Source organism: Cololabis saira, chromosome 4 (genome assembly GCF_033807715.1).
Source record: "Cololabis saira isolate AMF1-May2022 chromosome 4, fColSai1.1, whole genome shotgun sequence".
NCBI classification, from domain to species: domain Eukaryota; kingdom Metazoa; phylum Chordata; class Actinopteri; order Beloniformes; family Belonidae; genus Cololabis; species Cololabis saira.
Window position 1 is genome coordinate 43,160,372 of NC_084590.1, and position 16,969 is coordinate 43,177,340.

The 16,969-nt window shown below is 46.1% G+C and overlaps 1 protein-coding gene across 1 annotated transcript in view; it reads right to left on the reverse strand.

Moving 5' to 3' along the window:
* Positions 1-5,953: 5,953 nt before the first annotated feature.
* Positions 5,954-16,969, reverse strand: part of gpr4 (G protein-coupled receptor 4) — a 71,984-nt gene continuing 60,968 nt past the window's right edge. Inside the window, exons 3-4 of the mRNA XM_061719864.1 lie at positions 11,666-11,930; positions 5,954-10,059 (exon numbers count right to left, since the gene is read on the reverse strand). Of these exons, the coding sequence (XP_061575848.1) occupies positions 9,338-10,059; positions 11,666-11,930 (987 nt within the window). The 3' untranslated portion in view covers positions 5,954-9,337. The remainder of the gene's footprint in view (positions 10,060-11,665; positions 11,931-16,969) is intronic.

The window sequence follows — 16,969 nt, forward strand, 5'->3', positions numbered from 1 at the left end:
GATTAAAAAAATGAATTGGGTCCAGTGTTAAAAAAAATCGGAGATATTATTTGAAGGCGTATTGATCAGCCCAGATCATGTGACTCATATTTCTCTTGACTTTGCAGCAAAACAAAGCTGGAAGTAAAACTGATATTGAATGTTTTGCACATTTTCAAGGCTCTGCAGAGGGGTTTTAACAGCCCTGGTTTCCATAGCGATATAAAACGGATGTGCTGATAGATGTGTTTCAGACAGTCACACCGATCAGGTTGTTGGATAAAAGCCACACCACCTCTCTCTATTTCCCCGCGGGTTTAGTTTCTTCTCACCTGAAGAGAGATCGTTGCCGTAATCAGGTGAGCTGGTGGTAATGACATTGAGGCCTCTGGCGAACTTCTATTTATAGGCCGACGGCGGAGGCGGCCAATGAAGCGTGGAGGACGGGAGACAATGTTCCCGTCTGAGACAGCATGAGTTATGTCTCCTCTGAGGACATCAGGGCATGTAGGTGTGCAGTTTCCCCTCCTCTCCTTCACACACACACACAGCATATCATTACTGTGCTGCTCATTGCTCTTATTCCAGACCGTCCCGTCTTGTGTAAGACTGTGGACGTGCGTCCCCACGAGGACGGGTCATGAATACCGGGTTTCCTCTGATGTAACGGAACAATGGAAGGGACGGGGCTGCAAAACGCAGAAAATAAATACCCGAGCAGACGTGGTGCAATCGTTGCAACGCATGCACACAGAGACTTGCGCGCCCCCGCCGAGCGCACAGCGGGTCCTCGATGTTGTTCATTAGCGGTGCAGCCCCCAGAGTCTCTCCACAAAGTGAAGAGTGACAAAGGTGACTTTGTGTTGGCAGCATCCCAGACCTGCTCTCTCTGATCCCTCTCAAAACAGCGCTGCAGCTCTTACGCAACTCTCTCCGTGTTGTGTGATGTGCTGCAGTCGAACCTCCGGCCCGCAAACTGCTGTCCTCCAGCAACAGAGATCTCTTCTCCTGCACATTTGCTCAAACCTGACACAGGTAAAACACTTTAAACCTTGGGTCCCACCGGAGTCAGAAGTGATGCAGATGAGTCACGCTACAGCCTGAGAGACGTCACTGAAGAGACTCAACATATGCATCAAGTCGGCAGGTTGAATGTTGACCTCATTTAGGCTCATGCAGGGTGCATCTAAACTAAAAAACTGTAGAAATGAAAATCTTAAGTGTAGTATTTATTCACCAGGATCACTCCAGAGAATATGTAAGCATACATGCATCATCTGGAGTCCTGGCTTCAAATTGTAATTTACATCAAAGTTTTTTCTGCTCACGTCTGGTCTCTTTGTTCAATCCCAGTCTTGGGGTTTTAATCCCTCATGGAGGCTTTTGGGATTCGCTTTCTTATCGTGTCGGTTTGTGTAACTTACTGTGGCCCTTAAAGTGTCAGTTTATGACATGAACAATGATTCCAGCACCATCAAGAGCGTCCACGTGTCCTTGAGCAGGACAGTGAACAAGTTCCTCCACAGTGCACCTGGCTCTCAGTGTCTCCATTGACTTTACTGCTTTATCATTTATAATTTGATTTATTTAAGCACTCAAGTCACCTTTACAGTGAGCACAAACATCGATTAAAAGAGCAAAAAAGGACAATATAAATGCAATAAAATCAGAAATAAGGCTCTGGACCCCATAGTGGACAGACGGGCAACAGGCACAGTGATGCTGATGGAGGAGGCTGTGTTGTGACACAAGCTCCTCGCGTCCCCAGTCCCTCCCCTGCACGACATCATAGGGCGAGGGCTCGGCCAGCAGCCAGCACAGGTGTGGCTGATTCCAATCAGCCCAGCTGCTCCACCATGATCATCAAGGGATGCCTACATAAGCTGCTGAGAGACGACGCCCAGCGCTTAGACGTTGACTACTGTGGCAAGTACCTGCAACAGCAAGTTTAGTCTCTAGCGTGTGTGTTATTGTAGATCTGCTATTTTTGTCCTAACTGTTTCCCTTTGTTCCAGGCTCCCTCCACCCAAACCAGTGTCTCCCCGCTCCACCGCTCCATCCCCCCCTGCCCCCGTTTGCTAGCTATCCGCCAGGGGTCACGTTCTGTGGCCCAGTATACACTGCAGTTTCGCATCCTTGCGGCGGAGAGCCGTTGGAATGACCTCGCCCTGCTGAGTGCATATCGCAAAGGTCTGAATGATTCCTTTAAGATCTTATTGTCCGTGACAATCCAACGACCCTCAACAAGCTTGTATCCCTGGCGCTCAAGATGGACACCCGACTCCAGGAGCGCCAGGCCAACAAACGCATGCCCAGCCGCTCTGCTGCAGTGTCCCATGGCGTGTCTTCTTCTACGGCAAGTCCAAACCCCCATTCACTCATGCTTCCCCCTACTACGTTCAGGCCTGGGGAGCCCATGGAGATTCACCGTTCGTGCATCTCACGAGAAGAGAGAAAACAGAGAAGGTCCAACCAGCTGTCTCTCTACTGTGGGGAGTCGTGACATTACATCCAAGCCAGTCCGACCCGCCCAAAAGGTCCAGTTCGCCAGTAGGGGCAATACTGGTGAGCAAGGCAACTTCTCCTCAGCCCAAGAACAGTCCCAACCGTCTTTTCCCCACTACTCTCTCCTGGGACCAAGAGACGCTGTCTGTTAGTGCCCTCATTGATTCCGGTGGGGACGAAAGCCTCATGGACATCTCCCTAGCTCGCCAGGCGGGCATCCCTTTAGTTCCCCTGAACCGCACTCTGTCCCCCCGGGCTATCAACGGGAACTCCTTGGGTACCATTTCTTATTCCACTGAGCCTCTCACGCTCACTCTTTCTGGTAACCACCCCGAGTCCATCTGCTTTTTCATTCTTCATGCTCCCACTGCGCCCCTGGTGTTGGGTAGACCCTGGTTGGAGAGGCATGAACCGCACATCTCCTGGGCCTCTGGTCGGATCTTGGGTTGCAGCACTGCTTGCCATGCGGCCTGTCTGCGCTCCGACTTGTCTCCTCCCGGTGGTCCAGGTTCCATGTCCTCTCCACCTGATCTCACTGGTGTTCCCCCTGCTTACCTTGACCTTGCCCTGGTGTTTAGTAAAGATAAAGCCTTATCTATTCCCCCACACAGGCCATATGATTGCGCCATCGACCTCCTCCCCGGGGCACCCCATCCTAAAGGGGGACTCTACAACCTCTCCCTCCCGGAGAAGGAGGCGATGCACAACTATATTGCGGAGTCCCTGCTCTCAGGCATTATAATACCATCGTCTTCTCCCCTCGGGACAGGCTTCTTTTTTGTGGAAAAGAAGGATGGCGGCCTGAGGCCATGTATTGACTTTCGGGGTCTTAATAACATCACGGTGAAAAATAAGTATCCACTTCCTCTTATCAGTTCCACTTTCAAGCCACTGACTCACGCCTGGGTGTTCACCAAGCTTGATCTCTGCAACGCCTATCACTTAGTCCGCATCAGGGAGTGGGACGAATGGAAGACGGCTTTCAACACCCATCTCGGCCATTTTGAGTACTTGGTTATGCCATTGGTCTCTGCAACGCCCCGGCAGTCTTCTAAGCCCTCGTGAATGATGTTCTAAGAGACATGCTCAACGTCTTTGTGGTGGTTTACCTGGATGACATTCTCATCTTCTCCAAGTCCTTGGAAGACCACCACCAGCATGTACACCTAGTTCTCCAGCGGTTGTTGGAGAACCGCCTCTTTGTCAAGGCTGAAAAGTGTGTTTTCCACTCAGACTCTGTGACATACCTTGGCAATGTAGTTGAAGCTGGACAGATGCGTGCTGATCCCACCAAGGTCAAGGCAGTGGAGCAGTGGCTGCGTCCCACCGACTGGACTCATCTGAGACGCTTCCTGGGTTTCACCGGTTTTGTTCGCTGCTTTATCAGGGGATTCAGTCAGATCGCTGCCCCTCTCAATGCCCTGACCTCCGTCTCACGCCCCTTTTCCTGGACTCCCAAAACCGAGGCAGCCTTCTCCAAGCTCACGGGCCTCTTCTCTATGGCACCTGTGCTCATCCACCCGGATCCTGCAAGACAGTTCATTGTGGAAGTGGATGCTTCGGATTCAGGCATTGGAGCCGTCCTTTCCCAGCAGTCGGAGGAGGACCAAAGGATGCATCCGTGCGCCTATTTCTCTAGGAGCTATGAGCCTGCTGAGAAGAATTACGACGTCGGTAACAAGGAGTTACTCGCGGTCCACGACGCTCTGAAGGAATGGAGACACTGGTTGGAGGGAGCGAAGCTGCCGTTCATCGTGTGGTCGGACCACAAAAATCTGACCTATTTGCAAACGGCGAAGAGGCTGAACTCCAGACAGGCCCGTTGGGCCCTTTTCCTAAGCCGTTTTTATTTCACTCTCACTTACCGCCCAGGCTCCAAGAATGTCAAGGCCGACGCGCTTTCCCGTCAGTTCTGTCGAAAGCCCTACTGTCCAAAAGAGTTCTGACACCATCCTTCCGCCCGCCCGGGTAGTAGGTGTTGTCACCTGGGCCATCGAGTCTGTGATGAGAGAGGCCTTACAGGCCCAGCCGGACCCGGGTAATGGTCCTCCGGACAGGCAGTTTGTTCCTGATGCAGACCGGCCTCAGGTGTTGGAGTGGGGTCACTCTAGTCGGGTGGCCTGTCACCCCGGGGAGTGCCGGACAGCGACCTTCATCAGCCAGAGGTTCTGGTGGCCAACCCTTAAGAAGGATGTCAGGAAGTTTTTAGCCGCCTGCACCATCTGTGCTCGGAGTAAGGCTTCTCATCGTCCTCTGGCAGGCCTTCTGCAACCCCTTCCCATTCCTAGTTGACCCTGGTCTCACATAGCCATGGACTTTGTGACAGGGCTCCCTGTGTCCCAAGGCTTTGACACCATCCTGACTGTGGTCGACCGGTTCTCTAAGGCAGTCCATTTTGTTCCTCTCTCCAAATTCCCTTCTGCTGCTGAAACCGCAGACCTCCTCAAACTCCATGTCGTCCGCCTTCACGGAATTCCTTCTGACATCGTGTCTGACCGTGGTCCCCAGTTCGTCTCCAAAGTGTGCCAGGCCTTTTGCAAGGGAATTGGAGCCACAGCCAGCCTCTCCTCTGGGTACCACTCGCAGTCGAACAGGTAGGCAGAGCGTGCCAACCAGGCAGTCGAGGCAGCCCTTCGCTTCCTGGGCCAAGTACCTATCTTGGCTGGAGTATTCCCTCAACACCATGGTTAGCTCTGCCACCGGGATGTCACCTTTTCAGTGCTCGCTGGGTTATCAACCCCCTCTGTTTCCCCAACAAGAGCTGGAGGTGGCTGTACCGTCCGCCAGGGCACACCTCTGCCGGTGTCGTCGCATCTGGAAGACTGCCCGAGCTGCGCTATTCCACGCTTCTGTGCGTGCTCGGCATGGTGCCAACCGGCGGAGAGTGCGTGCCCCCCTCTACCAGCCTGGCCAGAAGGTTTGGCTGTTGGCCCAGGACCTACCTCTCCAGACGTCTACTCGCAAGTTGCTATATTTATTTACTTATCTTAATTTGCACTTTATATAAGGACCAGCACCTGCGATGAAGCACCTGTAATTTCATTATATATGAACATGACAATAAAGGATTGTAGCACGGCAAGTGCTACGGGGGCCGACCGACAGGATGGAGAGGACCCGGAGTTTTGTGCAGAACCCTTTTATTACAGCATACACCAGAGACGCCAACACACGTGCTCCAGCACCTTCTCCCACAGCATCAGCAGCAGCTTCTCCTCTTATAAGGTTGGCAGGGTGGGGCTGACGGAACACACCTGTGTCCCATCAGCCTGAGTGGCTGCACCTCCTCCACCCTGCCACAAGGATCTTGAATCAAGACTTTCCACATGTACTTGACTTTGCTGAAATTGATTTTGCTTGTTTATTATTAGTTTCATAAACGTTAACAATAATGAGTACAATGGTATAAGATTGGATACGAAGGATAAAAGCGGCAAAGAAACTCAGAATAATCCTTTACTCCCCTAAAAACGTGGGGTTGCTGATTCTGCAGAGCTTCCATCCAGCTTTGCAGCATCAAATGAACAAAGACCAGTAGATGCAAAGGTTCATATGCATAATTTATTTCTCACACAGACATCGTTGATGAACAAATGCACGTTCGGAAGCACGGCAGTCCTGTCAATGGCACGTAAAGCAGAGCTGACAGCGACAGCAGCAAGCCGGGGGGATGCACAGACCTGACTTCACATAAGCACTGAATCTAGTCATGCTTTCATGCCAAAACACAGGAGTCCCATATTTCTCTGTTGGTACCAAACAGAACCACCGTTCTGGATGGGAATTATACGAGCAATATGTGTTATCTCACACCAAGGCCTTGTAATAATGTAAACAGATGCTTTGATGAAATGTTATTACCACGAGTCCAGAAGTACAAAAACAGAGAGAGAAATGTTTTAAAAAAAAAAGGGAACAGTCGAGGATGCTTTTATGATGATAGACTTTGTGATGGATGCCCCATAAGTCAAGTAATAACAAATAATGTTGGTCTTCTACCAGCTCCAAATGTAGCAGTGCACTGCTGGTGTATTCAGATTTTATTGGGAGGAAGCACGTTTTCTTTACATGTTCATGAACAAAACAGTGACGTATCTAGTTCAGGCGACGACCTCGGAGGTGAGGCTGTGGTTGTCCGTAAAACTGTCTCAATAACCAAACTAAACACAGTAAAAACGTGAATTAGAACTGTGTAGCAGGTTCTAGGGCTCGAGTGAATGGAACATTACTGATTTCAGTTTGATGACGGGCCAGACGGACCGCTGTGTACGGTGTTCTCCACCGTATCCCAAGGATTCTTGCATGTGGTTCAGTTCTGGACTCTGTGGTGGTTTCTTGTTCCCTAGACCACTCTTCCACATTTTGAGTGAGTGGTTATTAACGGAAAAACCTGGTCAGTGATTGACCGCAGTCAGCTGAGGCGATCCCACATCATAACACTGCCACCACACACTCGGCTCATCACTTCACCAGGGAGCGTTTGAAAAAGGGTAAATTTGGACTCATGAGACCAGATGACCTTCTGCCCAATCTTTGGTCACTCCAGAAATATGAAACTTTTTTTTCTCCTTTCAATGAGTCTCAAAGAAAAGTCAATGGTTTTTTCTAAAGTTCACCGCTACCTTCCCAGTTTTAATAATATTTTACGATTCTTAACCCATTTTCAGTCGCGTCAGTAGTCTCCTTTCGTTTAACTCGATGCAGACTGATAATCTGACCCTTCTGAAACGAAAGCAACTTCTTTTCCGTGGCCACAGGATGTATCTTTGGACGTGGTTGCACCCATGGAGAAGCTACTGACTGCATCAGTTAAGGTTAAATTATTCTTTGGAGCTAAAACGAATTAATAACCGCAGTACTTTTTCATTGGAGGTTCCTGTCTAGTTGTGCAATGAAATCCAGGCAATGACTCTTTTGTGTGCAGTGTTGTGCAAAAGTCCTAGGCACCCCAAGTGTTGTTATTTTATCAAAGTATTGGACATGTTCTTAATCAGAAAACTCATATGAGTGGACCTCTGTCGGCAAGTTCGTGGTTATTTTTTGTTTCTCGCCTTCCTTTCTCATGTGTGAGGTTACAGCTCCGGCCATTCCGCCTCGTATCCTTGAGTCCCAGCGCGGTCCTGCTGGTGTTTTGGGCTGGACTTGCCCTGAGTTAGTTTATTAAACTTTTATTTGCCAAGTTGTTCGTTCGTGGGTCTGTTTCCCTGAGAACTGTTCAGCCTTTTTACAGAGCGTGGCCAATACTGATGTTTGACATGGTATTGGTAAGGATTTCATCTGTTATGGTTTAAAAGGTTCCCATATTCTCGGTTTGTGTCTTAAAGAGTCCGGGAAGTAATTGTTTGTCTTTAAAACGTGGATAAAGACAAGACATGGGGTGTATCAGACTTTTGTGCTTTATTTCCTTATAAAGCATTACGTTTCATTTTCTTTGATATCTTAAGTTAACTGGGATTCATTTGCTGGATTTAGTGGTTGTTAAATAAAAAAAAAATAAGAACAAAACATGGCTCACAGTAAATTAGACATTTCTCCTCTAAACCTTTTTGTTATCACAGTTTAGAAGCTGAGGTACTTAATATGGCTTTCAATTTATCCCACAAAAAAAAGAAGCAACATAAAGACATTTCGTACAAATGTGGCAAATCTTTCAGATCAGCAATCCTTGGTTGAGTAATTAGTGAAAGGTTTCTCTTCTCGGTCCCCGAGCAAGTCATGCAGAGGACAACCTGTTTAAATAATTTCTATTAAATATTCAAAGGTTTTTTGTAGGCATCATAAGAGACTCCTGGCTCGTTGAGAACTGGTCTAAATACCAACATTACAAATAGATGATGAAATCTTTATGAACCACACCAGTATGGGTCAGCTGTGGTGAAAATCAACACATTTGGTCCACAGCCGTCCTTGTCTTAAACCCCTGACAGAGTCCAGAGGGACCTGGAGTCAACCCCTGCTACCATCGGGTGAGGAGAGGCTTCGCCCTTTAGAGAGGTCACCTGTCCATCACAGGCTCACCTGGAGACACACGAGACAAACGACCATGCAAACTCGCACCTGAGGAGCCGTATCCACATAGCATGCATGTTTTTGGACGGTGGAGGAAAGCCGGAAACCCCACACAGGTGAGGGGAGAGCATGCAAACCCAACATCAAGGGGCCCCGGTCTTAACTCAGAACCCTGTTGATGCATCGCCTCAGCGCTCACTGCCACGTCGCCCAGTTTGGTCCACAGTGACGTCAAATTTACTGGATGGATTTGCATGACATTGGCCTGAGACCTGCAGACTTTTCCTCTGGAACCACCAGCAGGTCAAATCCTGCATCATTAAGATGCCTCTAATTGTAACTAGCTGCATCAGTGCTGGGACACAGGTTGGCCAGCGATGCAGACTTTAGACCGACAATCTCTCAGTCTGAGGCTAAAAACACCAACTGGGATGCGAGATCCTTACAAATAAAATGTTTTTACAAATTAAAGTCAGCTTGAAGAACCCTGTTGATGCCCAACATGAGCTGTTAGGTGGCACTTTTACCTTCCTCTGCTAATCTGTGGACCTAAAAAAGAAGATTTCTCCCGTGGAAGTTCTCCAGCCTGACAACGGTTACAGACTACGTTTAGTTGACTTTAATCTAACTCTGGCTTGTTAATACGTCCTGCGATGGAAACCTCGACCTGCCCGTTTAGATAAATCTTTTCCCACTGGCAGATTTTTCTACTTATTTCAAGTGAAAATTTACTTGATTGATTACGTCTGACTTCAACCTGTTCTGGTACAAATCCCACCATGGAGGTAGAAGACCGTCCATTTGGCTGAACTGGCCGCTTTGAACCTGTCGCTGTGGGCGGACTTCACTTCTTAACACTGAGAATGGTCATCTGCAGACACTCCTCCTTCAGAGCCACCAGCTCAGTCTTGTAGTTGCTGGTCTTGCCTCCGTCGGCATAGACACACGGCTGCTTCTTGGTTGACAGCGGCGTGTCCATGGTTACCGAGCCAGCGTTCAGCATGTCGGCGTGCGACGGTGAAGAGGACGAGCGCCTGTAGCAGGTTGCAGACATCATGGCGGAGAGGGCTCGGCCCACGTCGTGCCTCGCGCCCTCGTTGACGAAACAGTACAAGATGGGGTCGGCCACGCAGTTCAGGCTGGTCAGCGCCAGCGACACGTGGTACGCAGCGAACAGGGTCTCCTCCGAGCCACAGTCACACGGCTTCCTGATGAACATAATGCTCCGCACCAGGAGGAGGACGTGGTACGGTCCGAAGCAGAGCAGGACGATCAGGATCAGACTCAAAGCCAGCCGCTGGATTTTGGCTTTTTCCTGCCGCTCCGTCGAGACGTTGCACCGCACGGCGGCGAGGATCCCTCTGTAGGCGACCAGCATGGCGGTCCACGGCGCGAGGAACCCAAGAAATGTCCTGTAGAGGTTCATCCCCGCCACCCAGTCCTGCATGGGGTACTTCTCGAAGCAGAAAGTGTGGTTGAAGCGATCCTGGAAGAGCTCGTCGTGGAAGAGGGGAGCCGAGTTGGCGACGATCTCGATGATCCACACCATGACGCTGACCAGGACGGCTACAACATTCAAGAGAGGAGACACTGCAGTCAGCTCCATACTTACTAATGTCACAAAAGCCCCTAATACAGAAAAGTTTAAACAGTCATGCAGAAATCTAACAGACCATTTATTCATCAAACACTAAACCAAAAGGCTTTTACTGACCAGATGAGAAACATTGTCAAAATTCAGTAATGTGCTTCTAGTTGGTGATTTAATTTATGTATTAAGCTACATGATGCACATAAATGCTATTATTAATTTCCCAACATGGAAATGACCTGATCTCTTTTGGCTTTTACCAATTAGGACACCAAATACAGTATACTCACTCCGCAGTTTTGGGGGACAGATAATCGCAGTGGCCTAGTTTTGATTCAGGCCATGTTTACACGTAGCCGGGTATTTACAAAAACTGATATTTTCCCCTCTACGTTTTAAAAAATATCCTCGTTTACACGGACCCGCATGAAAACGTTGTTAACGTCATGCCAGCCAATCAGAATCCTGGAAAAAACATCAACAAATGACACGTGTAAGTTCCAGTTAAGGCTGATTTATAGTTCTGCGTTACACCAACGCAGAGCCTACGGCGTAGGGTACGCGGCGACGCGCACCGTACGGCGTAGGCTCTGCGTCGATTTAACGCGGGACCATAATTCAGGCTTTACGTCCAAGACAGAACGAGAGTCTTTCGTTTGGAGTGACAGAGAAGTGGAGTTACTTTTAAGTGTGACTAGAATATAAAAAATTTTGAAAAAAAAAAATATTGACGGTGGCCAAACTAATTGTAAACACAGGTCGCACTCATGACGCTGGTGAGTTTCTGTTGCATAATGTGACGTTCTGAAGCTTAAATCTCCGTTTTCCTCTGTTTTCCTCCGTTTTCCTCCGTTTTCCTCCGTTTTCCTCTGTTTAGACGCAAACGTGAAAACTGAGTTTTTGAAAATCTCCACTTTGGCCGGAGTTTTCAGAGATGATCGTTTTTGGTGACTTTGAGCTGCGTTTTTGTGTAAACGAACGGCCAAAACGCATGAAAACGCCTCAGTTTTTGCTCCGTGTAAACGGGGTCTCAGTGTCAGGGACCTGAGCCCGTTGTGTGTTTCCCCGTGTTTTTCCCGCACCCCCTAAAACGACCCCCGCTCCCTTTCACATTCAAACAAAAAACAATATATATATATATATATATATATATATATATATATATATATATATATATCTATATATATATATATATATATATATACACACACACACACACACACACACACACACACACACACACACACATTAAAATAAAATACATATGATACATATTATATATTAAAAATGCATATATATGCCTTGGGTTTTTACCAACTTGTTATTAACCATTAATATATATGCAGACAAAAAATAAAGGAAACCAAATATCAAAAAAATCTTTAATTTCACATAAAAGAGGATCATGTGGCGGATCTGAAAGTAGTTTCTCTTAATTATCATTAGAGTCAGTCAGTTTTCTCAGAATCAATATGACATCTTAGATTATTAGATTCATTATATTCGATTCCTCCTCCAGGGAAAGATACAGTTACATCAGCTGTTCTCCCAACATTTGAGTATATTTTCAGTGAGCCACACCTGTTTTGATTCGTCGAACCTTAATGAAGCGAAGGGGGTACGCCACCGCCAGGTACCTGTCCAGCGATATGCAGCACAGGAAGGCAATGCTGACGTAGATGTTGGTGTAGAAGATGAAGCCGAACAGCTTGCAGCTCTCCTGACCGTGGATCCAGTCATCGTGCTGCAGGAAGTAGTCGATCCACAGGGGCAGGGTGGTGATGTAGAGGAGGTCGGCCACCGACAGGTTGATCAGGTAGATGCCCAGCTCGTTGCGTTGGCGAACCTGAGAAGGTGCGAAGATGATGTAAATAAAAATATAAGAAAATAAAAGAGATGGACGTCAAAAGCTAGAAAAGCTCAAATTACATCCTTTTGAATGCAAACCTTTAAAATGTAACGAATGTATGATAGACCTGAACCTGAATCTGTGGACGGCGTAGAATCATCTGTTCTTACAAAACACCTTCTGGAAGTTTTCCTGAATCAATGCAGTAATTTATTAGACATATGTTTTAAATTAAAAACGGTCTAAAGTCCGAAGATCACAGCATCTTGTACCGGTTTTTAGCCTTGCCACATTTGCACTTTCTCCAGGTTTTTACGTGATAATAGTTACTGCAGATGAGTTATTCAGTGTCTTAACAATTTGCTTTAGACTATGAAACATTGTTCAGATTTTTATTTTTTTAGGGTTTTTATACATTGTTTTTATCCAGTCATGTCACTGAAATGCTCCTCTAGGTGTTTTTTTCTCTACCACTTACTTTTTCAGTCTTGGTTGCCTAAACTTAAATTTTGGACATGTGTTGCTGGTGTGTTAAATGGTCTCAGTGTTTTCTATGTTCTATTGTGAATAAAACATAGATTCATCATATTGATATTCAGATCATTTCAGTCTGTTTGTCTTTGCTTTTACACACTGCCCCAACATTTTAGTTGGAATCGGGTTTGAAGCTTTGCAAAATCTTCAAATCACTTGGTTTTCTGAACGTTGAAGCAACAACATTGATTCTTTGTTGTTTTTGTCTCTGTAAGGGGCTGAGCGGAAAAATCAGAGCAGCACAGAGGATCGATGGTTTCAGATCTTCCAAGCAATGCACCTGAAGCTTCAACGACACCTTCAGAAAACGCACGGTCCTTCCTTGAGCCAGCAATAGTGCATAAATGTTATTTATATACAACTTGGTGTATATAAACAGTGTATGTTGTATATAAGTGGTGTATATAATGTGTACAAATGTTATTTTATTTTTTTTAACAATAAAGTTGCCATTTGTGAACATTCAGTGTTGATTTCTTTACAGTTAACATGATTCATTTGTCTTGTAGAAATTAAATGATGAGGAATCGGAGTAAAGAACTGTGGTGTACCTGTTTAGAATTCAATTAAAGCTTCCTGTGTGAATTAATGTAATCTTCAGGTAACTAAAGGCTGATTTACGGTTCCGCGTTACACCAACGCCGAGCCTACGGCGTAGGGAACGCGACGATTTAACGCAGAACCGTAATTCAGGTGTAGTAGAAAGGTTAACAGTTTTATATAATCATTTTTGTTGAATACTATTAAAACGTAGGAAGTCAAAAGTCTTAAGATACTGAAAGCTTTGTTGACCGTAAAAAAAATCTCTGCAACTCTGCTCAACACAAAGGAATGCTGTAAAGCCTGTTTTGGGCCCAAATTGGAAGAAAGCACACGAGGCCTCTCTCCTTTGTGAGCGGATTGCTCCCCTCCCTGTGTGCAAACCCCCCCCCCCCTTTTTGTGTACAGATTGCCCCCTTTTTTTGAGCAGTTTACACTGAGATTCGTAGAAACAGGTGTCCTTCGGGGGCTCTCCCCCTGTGTGCGCACAAGACACAACATTCTGAGAAAAGACACAAAATTCAGAGAAAAGATGTGGGTGAGGGTGTTTAAAGTTTAAAAAAATGAAAGGTTGTTTCTCTTTCCTCCGATAAATTATAAGTGTGAGAACTAACGGAGGAAAATGAGTTGTAACCATGATAATAAATAAAAGCTGGGGGGTGTGGCCCCCAGGCCCTTTGAGAATATATAAGATTTTAGAGTTGTCTGTTCGAATGGTTAACTCTCCTGTGGTTGGTACTAATTGTATTCATACAATAAAAACCTCCGCAGTATTGAACGGAACACCACGCGATCTGACTCTTCGCATTTTTCTTCAGTCCAATTGGCAAAGGTGATATAATTATAGAAACTAAATTTATGTAGGGGGACCAGAATTATCCACTACACAGGCTTTAACATCCCAGGGAGTCGTTTACACCGTGTCATAACTGCATGCGAGCGTCCGACTATGGCGTCGAGCTGCGTGACATCGGACGCTCTCTGTCCACACTGAAACCGTTAAACTCACGGCCAGTTAGGACAGTCCAATACAAAAAAAATAAAGCAATGGAATTTATTTTGTCGCTGACGCTCGCTCGCATTGGACACGCTTTAATAGTGTCCCATGCTGCTCTTCAGCACGGAGCGAGGCTTTGTCTCCTCCCCTGCTACACGTCATTCAGGCAGCCAATCAGCACAGAGCCTCATTATCATAGCCCCGCCCCTCAGAATCCCTCACAGATAAAGAGGTTAGAAGTGGTAAAAATAGAGACATGGCCCAGAGGCTGGATTTTTAATTTCTGTAGAAAAAACAATCAAAAGCTTGTTTTTAAACCATTCAAGGCCTGTTTAAAATACACATTAAATACCATAATAGGTCACCTTTAAACAATAATAACTCAAATCAACAAGGTGACAAAATAAAATAGTCAACTAAATGTGTGCAATATTGCCAAAACTTGTTGATAATAAAGATTAAATATACAAAATAATTAAGTGTTTACCTAAAGTATTTGTGAATTTAATGAAACCAAAAAAATGTTACCAGACTTTGTTTGGTCTGCGTATGTGGACGCTTATGCAGTAATTCACAGAATTCTTCCAAGCTTGAGAGAAAGCTGTGATACTCCACGTTGTCCTGCAGCTGTATGCAAGTTTCCCAATTTGTCCCTTCACTGAGACATTTGAACCTGAACCTTTTAATGACATTAGTTCCTGAAATATATGAATAAATGAAACTGCGTGAATGGAAAGTTAATAAGGATGCTTCTCGCAGCTGCCAAAGCAAACCGACAGCTTATGGGAAACTAAATCTCAGACATGTTTGACGTTGTGTGGGTAAATATCTCAAGGGCTCTGTTGATCCTATCTGTCAGACGGAGTTAAACAGCAACTCACAGGCATAGCTCACGGCCCCCTTCATCTTCTATTTACTGAACCGCTTACTGTTTTCACTACAGACATCCAGTAGGTCTTCTGACAAGGATCAGGTGAACTTCAGGTGTAAATCTGATTACTGAACCTAAATAATATATAACCATAATGCATGGAAAAAAGACAGATTTACATTGTTAAGGGAATAGGCAACGCACAAGGGACAACGTCCAGTTGTCAAGCTGATGCCAAAATCTGCAGTTCCTCAACTGACCACTAAGAGCTGAATACAAATGCAGGTTGATTTCCATCCCCAAGTAAAAATAATCTAACTTTAACTTGATACTGATGCAGATATTCGCCCTTCCTGAATCTTTTTTCTTCCCGTTAAAGTTGAGTTTTCCTTCCCACGGTCGCCTGGTGCTTGATCAGGACAGGGATGGTTTAAATCTGTAGATCTTCTTACCAAAGCAGTACTTATTGTTGTTATCGTATTGGCTTTTGCATTAATTGGACTATTATGAGATTATATTTGTTGTGATTTGGCCCTACATAAATAAAGTTGAACTGAACTGAATTAGGTTTAATGTCCATGACCACTGACGGAGAGGGAGTTTCTATGTACCTTATCAATTAAAACTATATTCAACCACACATTTATGCATAAGTAGGTACATTTCTTCATCCCTCTTCCTTTCTGTTTGTTTTTCTTGAGTGAAATCTACACTACAGTCCACGGTGTCAACCAGTTGCCATCACTTGTAGCTATTAAGTACTTTTGATGGCTTCTGAGTTTTAACGAAGGACGAAGGCCAGTCGCTGGAGGACAAGAAGCCAGATTGCTGCTAGCTCATGAGATGACGGCTTCCCCGGCCGTCGGCTTGTGGTGGCATGATGATATACAAATTTGATCAAAATGAATAACATTCATATAAAAGTGATGGGTGAAGTCAACTCGTGCCAACATGGTGTTGACCAGAGCTTTAAAACGGGTCCTTAGGAAATATGAGGGTTACATCACAGTTCGATTGTTTTTATGCAGTTTATGGGAGTGCATCATATTGATCTGTGTGTGTGTGTGTGTGTGTGTGTGTGTGTGTGTGTGTGTGTGTGTGTGTGTGTGTGTAGTGCTGGGCGGTATACCGGTTCATACCGAATACCGCTGTTTATTTTTCTTATGATATGAATTTTTCATATACCGTAATACTGAGTATGTACAGTAGCGTACACAACGTTGGGAGCGCCGCTGGACACTGTTTGTGAGGGGACTGTTTAGCAGTTGCATTGTTTACAGCGGACACATGTGGCTGAAGATGGCCCACAACTGTTCCAGAACATGACACAGGGGAACTTGTTCCGAAAAGAGGAGCCGTGTCGGCTGTGTGGAAATTCTTTGGCTTTAAAAAAGACGACGCCCAACAAACAACAATCATCTGCAAGTGTTGTAAAGCTAAAGTTGTAGCCGCGGAGCCGGGAGGCAACACTAGCAACCTGCTTCACCACCTCAGCCGCAAACATGTGATAGAATATCAAGAACGCATGAAGCTGAGATCTGCGTCCACCACGTCTACAGCACACTAGAAGTGTGGGAGAAAAGTCAAGTCAGACAACACTTAAAGACGCCTTTGCTAGGGGGACTGCCTATGATAAAAAGAGCAAACGGTGGATTGAGATTACAAACGCGATCACGGTCCACCTAGCCCAGTGGTTCTTAACCTGGGTTCGATCGAACCCTAGGGGTTCGGTGAGTCGGTCTCAGGGGTTCGGTGGAGCCTCCGCCGCAGAGGTCCACCCCTCAGTCTAGTCTGCAGTTAGTGGCACAGTCATTGAAAGCGTCCTGTTCTGGGATTTCCTACCGGTCCGCTTTGAGAGCGCTGGCACCGGAATGGTGTGACGTTGGGTTAGCGTTAGTGACGCCGACCCCACGGACACCTCCAACCGCCACAACGTGTGACTGTCGGTGTGTCGTGTGATTTCTTACGGAATATTTTAATCCATGCTAACTATGTCGGGCAAAAAAAGAAAGTGGTCGGACGAATATATAAAACATGGATTTACATGTATCACGGAACGTGACGGGAGTCATGATTTGCAATGCCAAGTTGAGC